The sequence below is a fragment of the Gorilla gorilla genome, chromosome 6 (genome assembly GCF_029281585.2).
Source record: "Gorilla gorilla gorilla isolate KB3781 chromosome 6, NHGRI_mGorGor1-v2.1_pri, whole genome shotgun sequence".
Lineage (NCBI taxonomy): Eukaryota > Metazoa > Chordata > Mammalia > Primates > Hominidae > Gorilla > Gorilla gorilla.
Genome location: NC_073230.2, coordinates 44649233 through 44668167, shown reverse-complemented (window position 1 = coordinate 44668167; position 18935 = coordinate 44649233). Strand labels below are relative to the sequence as shown.

Genomic DNA, 18935 nt, shown 5'->3' with positions numbered 1-18935 from the left:
CCTTTCCTTTATCTTGACTGCAGAGAAAATAAGCTTTTTTTAAAAAAAATTGTTTCTGAACAATATAATGTGTTTTAACATGAAATATTTTACAAAAAAATTTCATCATATTTCAGGATCATCCTGGAGGGAAAAATGACTAAAATGTGAAGGTGGAAGAGGTTATGGGTAATGGTGAAAACATTTCAGAATTAAGATTCATGTTCAAATTTTTAAGAGGATTTTCTACGTTCTTGGGTGATAGAAGATAATTATCTGTAGTTACACAAGTATAATTACACAAAATTACATATGCAGGGGTTGGTGTCATCTTAATATTTTTTCAGCAAATAGAGATGGCAGGGAATGAAATGAACTGCAAATTTATATTTTTCTTTCTCTATCTCTTTCTGTCCCCATCCTAATACTACGGAAGGAAGCATCTTTGTCTAAATGCTACTAGGCTTCAACAGTCATTGTGAGAGTAACATTGTGATTAAGCTTGGGCTGTAGATTTGGGTTGCTGACATCGATTTCTGACTCTACCAATCACAGGCTGAGTGACTTGGGCAAGGTACTTGGCATTTTCATGTCTCTGTTTTTTATTCTTTAAAATGAGGGATAATAATTTTCTCTATCAATATGTGTGTTGTATAGATTAAATTAGTAGATACTTGTAAGTTGTTCAGAGCAGTGCTTGCTACATAGTCTGTGAATCTAGATGCTATTATTACGATCTTATGATTGATATTAATATTATTGGAATGGCATCCAGTGCTCTGTGACACCGTGACAGATTGTGATAGCAGAACATGAGAGTTGTAGGTTGTCCCTAGGAGGGTAGTGTGAAAATCCGTGGTGAAAGTAACAGTTAAAGGTGAAAGAACACTGGGTGCTTGGGAAACTGCAGGTCATTTATCATGGCCAATGTTTATGTTGCAGAGAGGGAAGTAGAGTTGCCTTTTGGAGTGAGGGAAAGGTTATAGAAGAATTTTAAATTCAAAGGGCTTTGCAATATACAGTCAGTCCTCATTATTCATGGATTCCGTATTTGCAAATTTGCCTTTTTGCTAAAATTTATTTGTAATGCCCAAATCAATATTCAACGTGCTTTAGATCATTCTTGGAAAATGCACAGTGGCAAAAAATTTGAGTTGCCCGACTCAGATGTTCCAGCTGAAGTCGAACAAGACACCAAGCCACCACCCTGCCTTCCTGTTTCAGCTGTCATGCTTCAAACAGGTGTCCCTTTCCCAGTCTGTCTAGGCCACGTTTTTCTCATTTTTGTGCTTCCTGCTTTCTGATGGTAATTTCAGTTTCAAATGGCCCTTAAATGTAGTGCTGAAGTGCTGTTTTTATGTTCCGAAGTGTAAGAAGGCTGTGACATGCCACGCAGAAAAAATACGAAAATATGTGGGTTTGTTAAGCTTTGTTGTGGCAGTAGTTACAGCACTGTTGGCTGAACATTCAATGTTAACAAATCAACAACATATACTAAATAGGGTGTCTTTAAACAGAAACACACATAAAAGAAGGTTATATATTCACTGGTTGGCAAAAGCGTTATGGTCAGAGGCTCGCAGAAACAATTTAATATTGTTCCTAGGAGCAATGGTTCAGTAGTTGTTAACTTATTTGCAGCAACTTTCTAGGACATAAGTACTGCAAATAAGAAGAGTCTACTATACTTGGAAGTCCCCAGGGAGCTTTTGGGAAGAAGTAAACTATGGAGAGGAGAATCCCAGAGGGTCCCGTCTGTGATAAGTGGGGAAGAGAAAGTCTGCTCTTAAATGGTAATGAGAGGTGAAGCCGGCTGGGCTTCTGGGTCAGGTGGGGACTTGGAGAATTGTGTGTCTAGCTAAAGGATTGTAAACGCACCAATCAGTGCTCTGTGTCTAGCTAAAGGTTTGTAAACGCACCAATCAGCTGTCTGTGTCTAGCTAATCAGGTAGGGGACTTGGAGAACTTTTCTGCCTAGCTATAGGATTGTAAACGCACCAATCAGCACTCTGTGTCTAGCTAAAGGTTTGTAAACACACCAATCAGCGCTCTGTGTCTAGCTAATCGGGTGGGGGACTTGGAGAACTTTTCTGTCTAGCTAAAGGATTGTAAATGCACCAATCAGTGCTCTGTGTCTAGCTAAAGGTTTGTAAATGCACCAGTCAGCATGCTGTCAGAACAGACCAATCAGCACTCTGTAAAATGGACCAATGCGCTCTCTTTAAAATGGACCAATCAGCAGGATGTGGGTGGGGCCAAATAAGGGAAAAAAAGCAGGCCACCTGTGCCAGCAGCAGCAACCCCTTTGGGTCCTCTTCCATGCTGTGGAAGCTTTGTTCTTTTGCTCTTTGCAATAAATCTTGCTGCTGCTCACTCTGGGTCTGTGCCATCTTTATGAGCTGTAACACTCACTGCAAAGGTCTGCAGCTTCATTCCTGAAGTCAGCAAGACCAGGAACCCACCAGGAGGAATGAAAAACTCCAGATGTGCCACCTTTATGAACTGTAACACTCACCGCGAAGGTCTGCAGCTTCACTCTTGAAGTCAGCGAGACCACGAACCCACCAGAAGGAAGAAACTCTGGACATGTCCGAACATCAGAAGGAACAAACTCTGGACACACCATCTTTAAGAACTGTTAACACTCACTGTGAGGGTCCATGGCTTCATTCTTGAAGTCAGCAAGACCAAGAACCCACCAATTCCGGACACATTTTGGCGACCCAGATGGGACCATCGCCTATCGCCAAGCGGTGAGACTAATGCCTATTGCCAAATGGTGAGTACCATCGGACCCCTTTCGCTTGCTATTCTGTCCTATTTTTCCTTAGAATTCGGGGGCTAAATACTGGGCACCTGTTGGCCAGTTAAAAGCGACTAGCGTGGCTGCCAGACTAAAGACACACGTGTCAGGCTTTCTGGGAAAGGGCTCTCTAACAATCCCTGACTCTTCGGAGTTGGGAGCGTTGGTTTGCCTGGAACCAGCTTCTGCTTTTCCTGTAATTCTGGGCTGAGCCGAGGGTCGACAGAGAGGAAAGCCATTCAGCTCTGGGGTCCCAACAACAAGTTGGTTGACCCTGCAGCCATGAGCAGAACTCTCAAAGGCATGTCGTCCAAGCAGACTCGCCCATCTATCCTATCTATTCTGACCCTTGCCGCCTGGGTCCTAATGCCTGCCAGACAAACTTCCTCTCGCCTCTCTTCTCTGAGGCTAGTCCCACTTCTGAAAAACCACTCCCTGTCTCTGGTGCTTTTCTAGTTTCTCCTATAAGAATTATTTCTAGTATAAACTCCAGGACTCTGTAACCTTCTTTAGGCACCTGGGCTCACCAATCAGAAAGATATAATTTTTGCCCAAAGCCCCATTGTAGGGGGACTATCTGGAATTTTAGGATCCGTCCTCAGACAGTCAGGCCTAACAAAAGCTATTCCTGAAGCTAGGATATTGGGAGCCTCAGAAATTGTATCCTTCCTATTCATATAAGTGAGGACAAAAGGCATCACTCTTCTAACTCTGGAGATCCCTTCCCTCCCTCAGGGTACGACCCTCCACTTCATTTTTCGGGCATAACATCTTTATAGGACATGGGTAAGGTCCCAATACTAACGGGAGAATGCTTAAGACTCTAACAGGTTTTCGAGAATGTGTTAGTAAGGGCCATTAAATGCAATTTTGCCCAGTCCTCTTTGTGGTCTAGGAGGACAGGCAAGGGTCCAGGTTTTCGAGAATGTGTCAATAAAGGCCACTAAATCTGACCTTCTTGGTCCTCCTTGTGGTCTGGGAGGAAAACTAGTGTTTCTGCTGCTCCACCAGTGAGTGCAACTATTCTGATCAGCAGGGTCCAGGGACTGTTGTGGGTTCTTGGGGAGGGGGAGAAACAAACCAAAACCGTGGGCGGTTTTGTCTTTCAGATGGAAAACACTGAGGCATCAACAGGCTCACCCTTGAAATACATCCTAAGCCATTGGGACCAATTTGACCCACAAACCCTGAAAAAGAGGTGGCTCATTTTTTTCCTGCACTATGGCCTGGCCCCAGTATTCTCTCTCTGATGGGGAAAAATGGCCACCTGAGGGAAGTATAAATTACAGTAAGAAGGAAAAGCTAAATAATTTCTGCAGATCATTCAGTACTGCTCAGTAGTACCATGTTGGAATTCACAGGGGAAGTATTATAACTTACTATGTTTCAATTCATTTATTTTAAAGCCAGAAACTGCCTTGAAATGGCTGCTATACCAAAATACCGCATCCCCAAAACCTGGTGAATTCTCAGAAAAATCATTCTAGGTGAAGAGAAGCCAGTCTATGGTGGACTTGCCTTATATTTCAGCACCGATCCCAGTGTGATTTTATCATAGGCTTTCGTCACTAAGAATGTGGTGCAGTCTCTTGGAGTACAAGGACAGCATTAGTAAGAATCTAGAATACATTTGTGGGAATTGGAGAAATTAAATTTTGACATTCACTTAATTTTTGTGGTATTCTCTTTTTGCAACAGGGCATCTCTGGAAAGCACAAGATAATGCAGGTTTTTGTCAATCGAATCACTTTTCCCTATATGCCTTATTAATAACTGGGATAGTATTCTGAAACAAGCACTTTGCTTTCAAATACATTTTAGATATAACCCATAAACCTAAAAGTAAAATGACAGTATATTTAAAAACACACATTTACTGAAATCTTATACAGTTATAGCTATATAGAATGCAGGAGGTCCCGGGGTGCTCTGCAGGGAAGCTCTGCCAGTCCTAGCCAGTCCACCAGACCCAGTCAGCCCCTTTCACCTGAAGGATCCTTGGGGGACGGGTAAAGGGATTACCTGGGATGGTTCAGGCTGCATGAACTCACAGAGATGTGCCTGTTCCTCAGGGACCAGATCTTACACTGTCTGCCTCCTTGACACTTTTATCAGATCGGACACTCTCTTTTCCTATCTGAAATGCTGCAGACCTCAGTTCTAATAACTTCTGAGGCATCCCTGGCCTCAACAAGCCAGGAAATTCCTTAGTGAACCAGAGCAGAAATAGCCACCAGGTGGCGTAAACACACAGCTGTTGGCTCTCAGCCAGCCCCCTGAACTCTGGCTGACCAGCTGCTGGGACATTCTGTTACGTTGCAACCCTGCTTATAAGCCTGAAAGATTTGAAGTTTAAAGTTTAAAGGCCAAGACAGGGGTTCTTGGGGTCTCCTTAGAGGGCTCTAAAGCTTTCATCAGGACGCGGCAGGAACTAGAAGCATTCTTGGATGTGCAACTGGCCCCCCTATTAAATGGGATTTGCCCGATGTTCATGGCAGATGGGCTTTTTCCCAGTACCTGAGTCTCCCAACTCTCATTCCCAGTTATTTTTCCTTACTCTGTCATGAAAGTATTTTAAGTAGGGCAAGCAATGTTTGCTTTCTGCTTTAACATGGAAATATAGGAAAGAATGCACTGGAAATGGAAAGTCTATGAATGTTGGCTGTAAAAACAATAATAATGTATTTGGGGGTTGAAAGTACTGTCCCATTATTAAAATATGTGACAGTAATAACGTGAGGAGGACAGGGTAGTAAAGGGAGTTAAAGTGAACCAGCATTGGTGGGGAGTTATGCAAAGCTGTATGGGGAAGTTTGATCTGACTCTTGACATGTGGTTCTCAGGTAAATAGAATCTTTTAGAATCATTTTTCAATTTTTTAAACAGTAGCCACTTCTGGAGCTGTATGTTCAGAGGTACTGTTGAGATTTCTGTTTTAATGGTAGGGAGCATTCGAGCCTCTTGAGCGTTCTTTTCTTTTTATCTCTAACTTTTGTTTCCTCACTCCTAAAAATATTAAGGGGAATTTATTTTTTTTTATTTATTTATTTTTAATTGAGACAGGGTCTCACTTTGTCACCCAGGCTGGAGTGCAGTGGTGCGATCTCGGCTCAACTGCCTCCTGGGCTCCAGCTATCCTCCCACCTCAGGACCACAGGCGCTCACCACCAGGCCCAGCTATTTTTTTGTATTTGTGGTAGAGACAGCATTTCACCATGTTGCCCAGGCTGGTCTCAAACTCTTGAGCTCAAGCGACCCACCTGCCTTGGCCTCCCAGGGTGCTTGGATTACAGGTGTGAGCCATGGTGCCTGGCCATAAAGGGGAATTTTAAAAGGGAAGAGAAGCGAAAGTGGGTGGCCTATGAAGCTGCTGATGGGTCAAGCAAAAAATGTCAGGAAGTTTTGTTGCACACTTCACTGATTGGCAGGTGGGTATCCTTTTCAGGTGGCCCATTCGTCACAGGTGAAGAGAGGATTGCCAGCACCCTGCCTGTACATGTTCAGGGTTGCCTCTGTGCTGTCTTTCTTGGATGCTTTTGGTCAAATAACAGAGAGAATGGCATGCCCTGTCTTCATGTTTAGTTTTATATGCAGAGTTGTCTTAAAGTTGTAGCTGCTAGTTGGGCACAGTGGCTCTCTCCTATAATTTCAGCAGTTTGGGAGGCAGAGGAGAGAGGATCACTTGAGGCCAGGAGTTCAAGACTAGCCTGGGCAATAAAGTCACACTCTTGTCTCTACAAAAAAAAAAAAAAAAAAAAAAATTTAATTAGCTTGGCCTGGTGGCATGCGTCTGTAGTCCCAGCTGTTTGGGAGGCTGAGGCAGGAGGATCTCTTGAGCCCAGAAGGTCAAGGCTGCAGCAAGCTATGATTAGATCACTGAATTCCAGCCTGGGCAACAGAGCGAAACCCTGTCTGTCTGTGGGGGGACAAAAAACAAGTTGTAGCTGCACATGTAGGAAAGAAAAAGTTAGCTTTGGAAAGCTCTCTTGAAAAACTGAAGAAGATAAGATTTATTTCCTGTCATTGAACCAAGTGAACCAAGCACATTAAGTCATGGGGCAGGGCCTCTGCACAGTGGGCTCTTCTCAGATAACTCAAGGTCTCGTGGGGCCATTTCCACTTCAGTGTGGCATCATCATACTTCCTAGGGGTGCAGAGAGATCAAGAACTCCCACTTAGAATACTTGCAGATCTTTCTTCTGTGACCCACCTTTGCTGTCAGCTGCATTGAGAAAGGACATCCAAACTGGTGCAGTGGGGCCCCTAAGGGCAGTCCTAACACAAGCTCTCTGTCACTGTCTCAGGTGAAGAGTTGGCCCATGTTTTGCTCTTACTGCAGGGCATGTGCTGTTGCCACCATTTGCATCTGTTTGGTGACTTTCGTATGTGATATGTTACTCCCTTCTTCCTACTCCGGCATGGGGAGGGAGCAAGGAGGAGTAATTATTGCTGGGAATAATTAATTTCAGAAGCACCCATGACCTGTGGACTCCTTCTGAAAAGGGGATGCGTGAATAATTGTACTTTTAAAACTTTGTTTTGTTTTGAGACAGGGTCTTGTTCTTTTGCCCAGGCTGGAGTGCAGTGGCATCATCATGGCTCACTGCAACCTCCACCTCCCACCTCAGCCTCCCAAAATGCTGGGATTACAGGTGTGGGCCACCATGTTCAGCCCGTTTTCATATTTTTAGAGGAACTATTTTAAGGGAAAAATTTTAAAAACAAATGACCTATGATTCATTGCCATGATAATACTTGACCTTCGTTCTTCTTTCTTTTTACGGTAATTAACTTTAACTCCAGACACAATTTCTCAGGGATGGTTATTGAACACCAGGTGAAGAGACAGGTTTCTTCCAGTCCTGTTTTTCCAAACTCCTTTCCTATTTAGCACGCATTGCTGTGCCTTAGGAGGGACATTTGTGGGCAGTTAGGGTTGAATCTGTTCTCTGGTCACTAGGGGGCGCGCCTATCAAAGGCATGTGTGTGAGAAACTCTGCAGGCTGATGGCACTTCAATAAAGAGCAGCTCTGATGTGTTCATGAAGTGGAGGACTTAGTGGGGACTCTTCTAAGTGGGTAAGTTTAGCAGGTTCAGAAAAATGCTTTTCCAGCCAGAATCTTCCTCCTTCCCCCTTTTAGCTCAAAATCTCCAATAACTCTGTCCCCTGGCTGTGGCAGAAGGAGAGGCAACATATTAAACAGTGTCAATCCTTCGTCTCTGAGTGTATTGTGCAAAATTCCTTGGCATCCTTTCTTTGCACACGTCACTTTGGAGCAAAAGGGCACCATCCAGCAGGTGCAAGGGTGACACATAGGGAACCAAGGGCAAAGAAACGTCAGGGTCTCGTAATGTATAAGCAAGTCAATTCTGTTTGAGGCTAATAAAACATAGCTTTTACGAGTGCAGCCTTTGGTGCCAGACTGCCTGGTTTTGCATCCCAGCTTCATTGCTCATTAGCTGTGTGATCTTGAACAATTTACCTAACTGTTTCTTGCCTCATTAGTAAGTTGGATATAGTAGTATCTCCCACCCAGGCTTGTTATGGACGTTAATGAGTTAATTGATGTTAAGTTCTGAAAAGCCTTGGCATGGAGCCAGTTTTAGTAAGTTTTTACAATTGATGATTGTCATTTGGATCTGATGGTGGAAATGAGTCTGCAGAATGCATTTACAGTAACCCAGATGACTGGGGACATTCTTCATTTGACTATAACCAGCTGGTTCTGAGAGTAGAAATACGTGGCTTCAAAAACAGTTAATCGTCAGGAGTGTTATATCCCAAAGTCCATGAATTCTAGAGAATTTCGTTAAGAGTGCTTAGCAGTGCAGGACTTTTATACCCCTCAAAGAGCCTCTTCAGTGAAGGAAGCGGTGGATTTTTTGCTCTGCATTTTTGCTACTCAGGAATTAGCATGTAGGCACATGGCCGAGGATGTCCTTATGCTTCCTGCTCTTGTGCAGATTTTCAAAAGCAGGTAAGACTCAAAACCACAACATATATTAAATCAGCATTACTGTCCATGACAGGAAGCATTTTTCAATTGGATGACTCCATCCACGATACCCTTTGGAGAGTGCCTTGGACCTAGGCTGGACAGTGCTAGGACAGAGGACCACCAGAGTCTGGCAGGGCTGAGTGGTGATGGGGTCCTGGTACCTGGGAAGGGTAGTTATAGGCATCCAGCACCTCTTCCTCCGATGATTTTCTGTAGGTGCCTGTAGTCGTGATTTTGCCTCTAGTAGGATCATATCAAAGCACCTCTGAGAATCATGCTGGTTATTCTGGGATGCAGGCAAGAGAGGGAAGGAATGACCAGTTAAGAGTCCTGTGATCCAGTTACCTGCTTCCCATTGACCTGCTTTTGATGGCCATCCAACAGCTCCACGCGAAGCTAGCATGCCTTCTATCTTTATCCTTTCTCCTGAGACAGTGTGCTGTTGTGATACTTTTTATTTTGTTTTCCATTTTTTCAAGTGGTGACTATTTGTCACAGTGCCCTTCCTACCTCTGAATTCAGTGTGATGTGACCTCGGGAGAGGAGGTGTGAGCACGACGTCCAGACTCGGACATGTCTGTTTCACGTCTGCCAGGAAGTAATTTTTATGCTGGGAGCTGGCTTCATGGCGTGGGATTCTAATTCTGGGGATGGCATTTTGTATGTGTAGGAAGACTGTCAAAACCTTTCCAATGGGAAGGGACAAGAACCAATTTGAGAATCACATGGTTACATAAGAACTGGCCCTGTGCAGGCATCTCTGCATACTTCCTGCACTTGTTCATTCTGAAGACGAGAGAAAGAGGAGCAGGAAGAATCTTCCATGAACTCTGCAAACCTACAAACTTTCCAATGAGAAGTGGTGCACACTCCCGAGATGGTGCTTGGGACAACATGGTTAAAAGGGTAAGGGGTATTTATTAACCCTTTGCTTTCTTGTTATTCCTGTCCCTCCTCTTTAAATGTTTACATTACCAAACTGGCTAGACTACTGAGAATCTATCATTTTTAGGTTGCCTGCTAGGGTTTCCACTGGTCTTATCCCAGTAAATAGCTGCAGAAAATAGCTGCAGTGGCCACACCCAGCAGCAGTAGTGTCTAGGGGACTCTTTGGGACCTGAGCCAGAAAGTTCCCATATGCAGTATCTCATTCTGTCTCCACAAGACACAAGACACAAAGATTATTATGTCTATTTTAGAGATGAATAAAAAGAGGCTTACAGCTTCAGAAGATTTGAAACCTGCCCACAATAGCTGCAGTGTTTCAGCAGGACAAGGAGACATATGCAGACTTAATTTTTGTTTTCAAGTTGTTTAGTCCCAGGTTCAGACACTCACGGGAGCAAGGCAGTGAAATAGATGAAAGTAGCAGATCTTAATGAAGCTTTATTTCTAGCCTCCCATGCCAAGGACACACCCCACTCCCTTGGAGTCCTTGAGAAAGCCACCAAATGCTTGTCTCACTGTGGCCTTTCCAGACTCAGGATGGTATTCCCACTAATGAAGACCACACACCAACCATCCACTTGCTTCTTCTTAAGGGAACATGCACAGAGCATTGTCCTTCCTGAATCTCAAGCTAAACCCAGCAGGAGCAAGGCCACGTTTCTATCTGGGGGTAGAAAGCAAAATTGTGCTTCCAGTTTTCCAGGGATGCTGTAAATCCTTCCCAAATGCTCACAGCAAGCAAGTGGCAGGGCCAGTGTTTGGCCCCTTTCACCCTGATGCCAGTCCTCCCCCACCTCAGCCTCGAGGCTGTGCTGTCTTGCTATTTAAGGAAAAGGGAACATGCTGGCTACAAGGTCTCAGTCGCTCTTTACATTCAATTCAGGTAAATCCAAGAGGCCTTGTCTCCATTCTCAGCTTATTGAGCCTCTGCCTGCTTTCTTGATGTTGTTCATTTGTTGATGACCTTGCTTCATAACCAGGGCAAAGCAGTGAGGGAAAGCAAGTATTTTCATGACAGGTCCTGAGTGCTCATCTTCCTGCTTCATGATAACCCAGAAATCGGCCTTCACTTTTTGCCTTCTATTGTTCATAGATGGAGCCTGAAGTTAGCAGATTTGAATTTGGTTCTCTCCATCCCCCCAGCCCTTTAATATATTTATCTGTGACATCATATACTAAAGCTTTTCCTTGTTTCTCGAAGGGTTCTCCCTCATTCCCACTGCAGCCTTCCTTGTCACTTATGAGCATTAGGGCAAAGGGAAAGGGCTGGAAAATGGAGACCAGGAAGAGGGAGGCCTCTGCAGTACAGCTTTTAAAGTTCAGGGGCATCTACTGGAGATGGTCCGTCTGGGACCAGGTCTGTTAGGAGAAGAGCCACGCCAGCTTTTTCAGAGAGGAAAGCTCTGGGAGGAGGTACAGTTCTTCCTCACTTTGGGAAAGCATCACAGATTCCTGCAACTGCTGCTCAGTGCAGGGAGCCCCGCCTCCAGCCAGCTGGGCATGGCTGGGCATCCAAACAGGCATCCAAGGTGTGGGACAGGGGCCTGTGGATTTCTTCCATCTATCTGAGTGGCTCACTGTAGAATGGCGTCCCATCGGTCACCTGTAGAGCACCTTGATAGTAACGGATCATGCCATGCAATAGGGTCATGTTGGAGTTTAATCTAGACTAAAAATAAGAGACGAATATGTTGATTCATTTGTTTGTGCAACCAACATTTATGAGCATTTATGATATTTAAGGCAGTGTGCGGACAGGCCTCTAGTCACAAAGATGAATCGGAGAAGCCAAGGCCTTCATGGAATTGATTGTTGAGTGAACTTCTTATCACTCTGGACCTCATGTGTGCTGTTCTCTCTCCTGGCACTCTCATCCCCTGTCCTCTACAATTCTCAGTTCAGAACTGAGTGTGTTGTATTCTTAGACTAGACACGGGGAGCCTGCTGGGAGCTCTCCCAGTCCAGGTCCTACCCTGTTTCAGCACGTAGTTTGTGCTTGCTTATTAGCCTGATGTCCCTCCAGAGGGATAGGACCTTGTCTACTTAGCACACCTTTGCATCTCTTGCACCCAGCACAGTTCCTGCCACTGGATAGGCATATGGTAAGTGTGTGTTGAATGAATGAATGAATAGATCAATTAAGGATTCTACCATTCAAGAAAGGAGACACCTTTACTTATAGGTAGAAGTTGATATATGCTATGAGAATCATACAAATAGACTATAAAGTGTTTCTGAAATTCCAAAAACAGATAAGGAGAATTTGTTTGAGGACTCCATGAGATTTTACAGTGGAGAGGACGCTGAAGATGAACCTTAAAGAATAGGGAGCATTTGGACATGAGTGAGCTGTGGAGGAGGAGGAGCATGGGTGACCAACAAGGAGTGGAAAGTGGAAGAATGTGAAGTTTCCTTCAATTTCTGCTCCTTTGAGGCTGGGCCATAAAATATTATGTGCTGTGGTGTTTGGATGATATTTGATAATTTGTAAGTTAAGAAATAATGCAGTTAAAGCTGAGGATTTCACTTCGGTGGTAGTAAAAAGATGGCAGGAAGTTGGAAGAGGCTGGAGGTGATATTGGCCGAAACTAGAAATAGAAGGGGAATAGAAAGGGAGAAAACAAATGTGAAAGAAGAGGTGTGGAGCACAGGGCTTGGTAACAGATTGGATATGGGGAGTGTTGCACAGCTTGTGTGGCCAGGAAGCTGGGTTGCTCTTTCTGCAGATAGGAGACGCAGCTTTGGGAAGGGGCTGGTTTGTTCCATTTAGGATAAAGGACATTTGAATTACTGTCAGGACTTTTCAGCTGGAGATAGCCAGAAGGCCAATGGAAATACAAATACCTAGCACAAGTTAACATTTGCTTGAGACTTACAGTAACCTGGCAAGTGTTTTGTTAGCCTATTTTAATGAAAGGGGAGCTGGGAAACTATAGAGCAGAGAATAAACTGGCCAGGACATACATCAAGTGTGTGACACCTGGGACTCCCGTCGTCATGTGTCAAGTTCCGTGCTTGTTCTGGAGAATTTCTCCAGGAGAGCCAGGGCTTTCCAGAGCATTCTGGATGAGAAGTGCCAATGAGATGTATTTAGAGGGACAAGTTGCTGAGGCAGCACCGGGTGAGATCATTTGCTGAAGCCTAGAGTGGGTTCTTCTCTAAGTGTGTACTAGAGTCACATGTTTATGTGTATGTACATGTATTACGTGTGTGTGCACAAGTGTGTGTGCATGTGTGTGCTCATCTGCCAGCAGGAGAGAAAATGGTGATAAGAGAAAACTGGAAAGAGGATGGCCCGTCACGCAGGGACTCTGATCTGTTTGTAAGAGCTGGGAAACACAATTGATACTCTTCCCGTAGCAGGCCATTGGTGCAGTCCTATTTTCGCCGTTTCCTAGTGACTCACACTGTATAGATAGTGCTGCCTTATTTTTAGTGCTGAGTATGAGTGTGCTGCGGAAGGCTGCCGGTTACCAAGGAGGCTGTGCCTCTAAGCTCCTGCAGGGAGCCCCCCAAGTGGTGACTCCAGCCTCCGTGTCACTCTCTGATAACCCCTGGCAGAGCACATCCTTAACCCGAGGGGTGACCGCTCTGTGCTGCCTTCCCTCCATCCCTGCTTATATAATGGCTTTTTGTTCTTATTCAGTTTACGTGTTAGAAAAAATTACCTCCATCTTAAAGGAGAGTTCTGGGAAAATGTTAGGCAGATCATAGAGAGCCAGGGGGCCTTGGTTGGATACAATCACTGTGCAGGTTGGGCTGCGTAGCCCCACCTGGTACAGGGGTTTTGAGTCAGCTTGGCCTCTTTGAGCCTCCCCTCTCACCAAGAATCCAGGGGGGAAGTGGTCAAAGTACTCAGGAAGTCCTCAGCATTTTTTACTTTACAAGGTAATACAAACCCAGCGAAGGGGTAATTATCAGGTTGAATTCTTCAGATCCCTCACAAAAATTCCATTTTTGGGTCTGAGCACACATCTGCAATGTTTTGTATTTTGATTTCATGAACTTTTTCTTTCCACTCTTTAAATATATATATATATAAAATATATATGTATCTATATATAAATTATATATAATATATAAAATATATGTATCTATATATAAATATATATCATATATAAACATGTATGTATCTATATATAAATATATATATCATATATACATATATACACACACACTTTTTTTTTTTTTTTTTGAGACAGAGTCTCATTTTGTCACCCAGGCTGGAGTGCGGTGGTGCAATCCTGGCTCACTGCAACCTCTGCCTCCCAGGCTCAAGCTGTCCTCCCACCTTAGCCTTCTGAGTAGCTGGGATTACAGAAATGCACCACCATGCCTGGCTAATTTTTGTAGTTTTTGTGGAGATGGGGCTTCTCCATGTTGCCCAGTCTGGTCTCGAACTCCTGACCTTAAGTGAGCTGCTCGCCTTGGCCTCCCAAATTGCTGGATTATAGGTGTGAACCACTGCGCCCGGCCCAGTTTTTTTTTTTTTTGAGATGGAGTCTTGCCCTGTTGCCAGGCTGGAGTTCAGTGGCACGGTCTTGGCTCACTGCAACCTCCGCCTCCCGGGTTCAAGCGATTCTCCTGCCTCAGCCTCCCGAGTAGCTGGGACTACAGGCACGCACCACCACATCCAGCTAATTTTTGTATTTTTAGCAGAGACGGGATTTCACCATGTTGACCAAGATGGTCTCGATCTCTTGACTTCATGATCCACCTGCCTTGGCCTCCCAAAGTGCTGGGATTACAGCCATGAGCAACCACACCTGGCCCTGGCTCTGGCCCACTTTTTACCAGTATTTCTTTCTGCTAATCAATGTGACACATCCTTATGGTGAAAACTTGGGAGAGGAAATTGTGAAAAACACACACACGAGAAATCACTCATAGTCCCACCTTCCACAGGCAAACACTGCTACTGTTAGCATCTTTCTTCTTCTGTGAACTCTGTCCTTTACACAGTGGAGACTGACCTCTATGTTTGATTTCCTAACATTTCCATGTGTCCTCAGTACACCTGGATAAACATCACGTGCAGAAGCCAGATAACATTTTTTGTGTGTGTGTGTGATAGAGTCTCCCTCTTTCGCCCAGGCGGTAGTCACTGGTGCGATCTTGGCTCACTGCAACCTCCAACTCCTGGGTTCATGGAATTCTCCTGGCTCAGCCTCCTGAGTAGCTGGGATTACAGGTTCGTGCCACCATGCCCAGCTAATTTTTGTATTTTTAGCAGAGACGGGCTTTGACCATGTTGGCCAGGATGGTCTTGATCTCCTGACCTCATGATCCACTTGCCCTGGCCTCCCAAAGTGCTGGGATTACAGGCTTGAGCCACCGTGCCCGGCCGATGCCAGATAACATTTTATTAAGTGGTTGAACCAAAATTTATCTAAACATTCTCCTATATATTTATGATTTTTTTTTACAAGAAGGGGTTCCATGAACATATGTGAGTAACTGTTTATCCACATTGAGGATTATTTCCTTAGAACAGATTGTTAGATTCTTGGGTCGGTCAAAATATAAGAACATTTTTGACACAATTATTTTTGATATTTATTTGTATCTTCTATTTTTAAGTACTTCCTTGTTTCCATGAGGTAGATTTTTGTTTGTTTTTTCTTTTTTTTTTTTTTATTATACTTTAAGTTTTAGGGTACATGTGCACATTGTGCAGGTTAGTTACATATGTACACATGTGCCATGCTGGTGAGCTGCACCCACTAACTCGTCATCTAGCATTAGGTATATCTCCCAATGCTATCCCTCCCCCCTCCCCCCACCCCACCACAGTCCCCAGAGTGTCATATTCCCCTTCCTGTGTCCATGTGATCTCATTGTTCAATTCCCACCTATGAGTGAGAATATGCAGTGTTTGGTTTTCTGTTCTTGCGATAGTTTACTGAGAATGATGATTTCCAATTTCATCCATGTCCCTACAAAGGACATGAACTCATCATTTTTTATGGCTGCATAGTATTCCATGGTGTATATGTGCCATGTTTTCTTAATCCAGTCTATCATTGTTGGACATTTGGGTTGGTTCCAAGTCTTTGCTATTGTGAATAATGCCACAATAAACATACGTGTGCATGTGTCTTTATAGCAGCATGATTTATAGTCCTTTGGGTATATACCCAGTAATGGGATGGCTGGGTCAAATGGTATTTCTAGTTCTAGATCCCTGAGGAATCGCCACACTGACTTCCACAATGGTTGAACTACTTTACAGTCCCACCAACAGTGTAAAAGTGTTCCTATTTCTCCACATCCTCTCCAGCACCTGTTGTTTCCTGACTTTTTAATGATTGCCATTCTAACTGGTGTGAGATGGTATCTCATAGTGGTTTTGATTTGCATATCTCTGATGGCTAGTGATGATGAGCATTTTTTCATGTGTTTTTTGGCTGCATAAATGTCTTCTTTTGAGAAGTGTCTGTTCATGTCCTTCGCCCACTTTTTGATGGGGTTGTTTGTTTTTTTCTTGTAAATTTGTTTGAGTTCATCAAGCTACCAATATCTTTCTTCACAGAATTGGAAAAAACTACTTTAAAGTTCATATGGAACCAAAAAAGAGCCCGCATCGCCAAGTCAATCCTAAGCCAAAAGAACAAAGCTGGAGGCATCACACTACCTGACTTCAAACTATACCACAAGGCTACAGTAACCAAAACAGCATGGTACTGGTACCAAAACAGAGATATAGATCAATGGAACAGAACAGAGCCCTCAGAAATAACGCCGCATACCTACAACTATCTGATCTTTGACAAACCTGAGAAAAACAAGCAATGGGGAAAGGATTCCCTATTTAATAAATGGTGCTGGGAAAACTGGCTAGCCATATGTAGAAAGCTGAAACTGGATCCCTTCCTTACACCTTACACAAAAATCAATTCAAGATGGATTAAAGATTTAAACATTAGACCTAAAACCATAAAAACCCTAGAAGAAAACCTAGGCATTACCATTCAGGACATAGGCATGGGCAAGGACTTCATGTCCAAAACACCAAAAGCAATGGCAACAAAAGCCAAAATTGACAAATGGGATCTAATTAAACTAAAGAGCTTCTGCACAGCAAAAGAAGCTACCATCAGAGTGAACAGGCAACCTACAGAATGGGAGAAAATTTTCGCAACCTACTCATCTGACAAAGGGCTAATATCCAGAATGTATATTGTTTGTTTTTTCTAACTACTTTGATTTAGTTGGGTTTTTTTTAAAAAACTATTCTAATTCTGAAAGCAGGATGGGCTTACCACAGAGAATTCAGAAATGTAGGTAATCAGAATCATTTACATAAAAATCAGCCATATTTCTATATATGTAAATAAAACATTGTTATAGTTTTGTAGTTTTGATGTATATCTTTCCAGATATTTTCTTTTTTTTTTTTTTTTTTTTTTTTTTTTTTTTTTTTTTTTTTGAGACAGAGTCTCGCTCTGTTACCCAGGCTGGAGTGCAGTGGCGCGGTCTCGGCTCACTGCAAGCTCCACCTCCCGGGTTCATGCCATTCTCCTGCCTCAGCCTCCTGAGTAGCTGGGACCACAGGCGCCCACCACCACACCCGGCTAATTTTTTATATTTTTAGTAGAGATGAGGTTTCACCGTGTTAGCCAGGATGGTCTCTATCTCCTTGACCTCATGATCCACCCGCCTCTGCCTCCCAAAGTGCTGGGATTACAGGCTTGAGCCACCGTGCCTGGCCTTTCCAGATATTTTCTATGCTTGTAAAAGTAAGTATGCTTTCATGAAAATGTGATCATATAGGTTTTTGAAATTTTTTTCAAAATGAATTTTTAAAAGAAAATTTCTGGTTGGGTACAGTGGGTCACGCCTGTAAACCCAGCACTTTGGGAGGCTGATGTGGGCAGATCACCTGAGGTCAGGAGTTTGACACCAGCCTGGCCAACATGGTGAAACTTCATCTGTACTAAAAATACAAAAGTTAGTGAGGCGTGATTGGCAGGGTGCCCGTAATCCCAGCTACTCGAGAGGCTAAGGCAGGAGAATCACTTGAACCCTGGAGGCAGAGGTTGCAGTGAGCCAAGATCATGCTACTGCACTCTAGCCTGGGTGACAGAGTGAGACTTTGTCTCTATATAAATAAATAAAAAAAATAACATTTCCATGTGAAAACCAGAATAGGATAGTTTATGATGTCATCTTAGTATATGCTTAGCTTCATCTGATAGACCGTAATGAAAGATTTTCTTTCTTCATGTTTTAGGTACAAAACTTAGATTAAAAAACATATCCCTATAGAAAGCATGTTGAGACTTCTCTCCACATTAGTCCGGGATTATTAAATAATTATTACTATTAATACCATGGAGATGAACATACATGCAACCTGCAGAACAAATGAAACGTGTTGCCCTGAAGCAAAGTAATTTTTTAATAATCAGTAGCCTATCAGCATAATGTTCATTTTATGTCTTCCTAAACTTTTTATCACTTGCATTGTGGTTTATAAATATTGACCTATTGATAAAGAGCCTTTGCTGCTGTTCTTTTGTTCAGTATAAGAATTTCTGCTAAATATCATTTCTTCTTCCTTTTTTTTTTTTTTTGGTAGGGACAAAATGATAAAATGTCTCTAGAAATCTGATTTGGCATGGTTTGTAGAGAGATTCATAGTCCAGGATTGTTTAACCACACAGAGTCTTCAGGGTTTTCTAGAGGTTTACATTCTGGTGCATCCATAAAAACCAACTGATAATGTCATTTTTTAGATAAAAATGTAGGATGATAGTATTTTATTCAGCATTGTGACTTGGGACTGACATAGGCTTTATAAATTATCGCATGATGTGGTGAATAGCTACTTGATTTGTTCCACAAAAATCTGCTGCCATTTATTTTATTTTTTTGTTTTTCAAGTTTTGGCAACAATTTATTATGCAAGATTCCCTGAATTCTTCCCTGGAAATGTGTCTCTCATTCTTTTGGGAGATCATTGCTTAAGCTAGGTAACAATCTGATTTCACGGAGAGAGTTAGAACTCATGTCTTTGAATAACCACAGTTACATACCCATGTAGCCGCAAGAGAGTGGGCTTCTCTCCTTCCCAGAGGTCTCGATGTTCATTATCTCTGCCCTTGGGTTGCCATAAACTTCCCTGTGTCTTTCTTCAGTTATATAGCATATGTTATATACACTCATTTTTCATTAGCTTCAGAGTTCAAGCAAATGTCTTCTTT

At 43.2% G+C, this 18935-nt stretch overlaps 1 protein-coding gene across 18 annotated transcripts in view; it reads left to right on the top strand.

The window, feature by feature from the left end:
* Positions 1-18935, top strand: part of ELMO1 (engulfment and cell motility 1) — a 592158-nt gene that overhangs the window by 237867 nt on the left and 335356 nt on the right. Inside the window, exon 1 of one of the 18 annotated variants that reach the window (XM_019031283.4) lies at positions 9609-9687. The exons of the other annotated variants lie outside the window; for them this stretch is intronic. Coding sequence (XP_018886828.1) covers positions 9634-9687 — 54 coding nt within the window. The 5' untranslated portion in view covers positions 9609-9633. Of the gene's footprint in view, positions 1-9608; positions 9688-18935 lie in introns of those variants that run through there. 18 annotated transcript variants of the gene reach the window in all.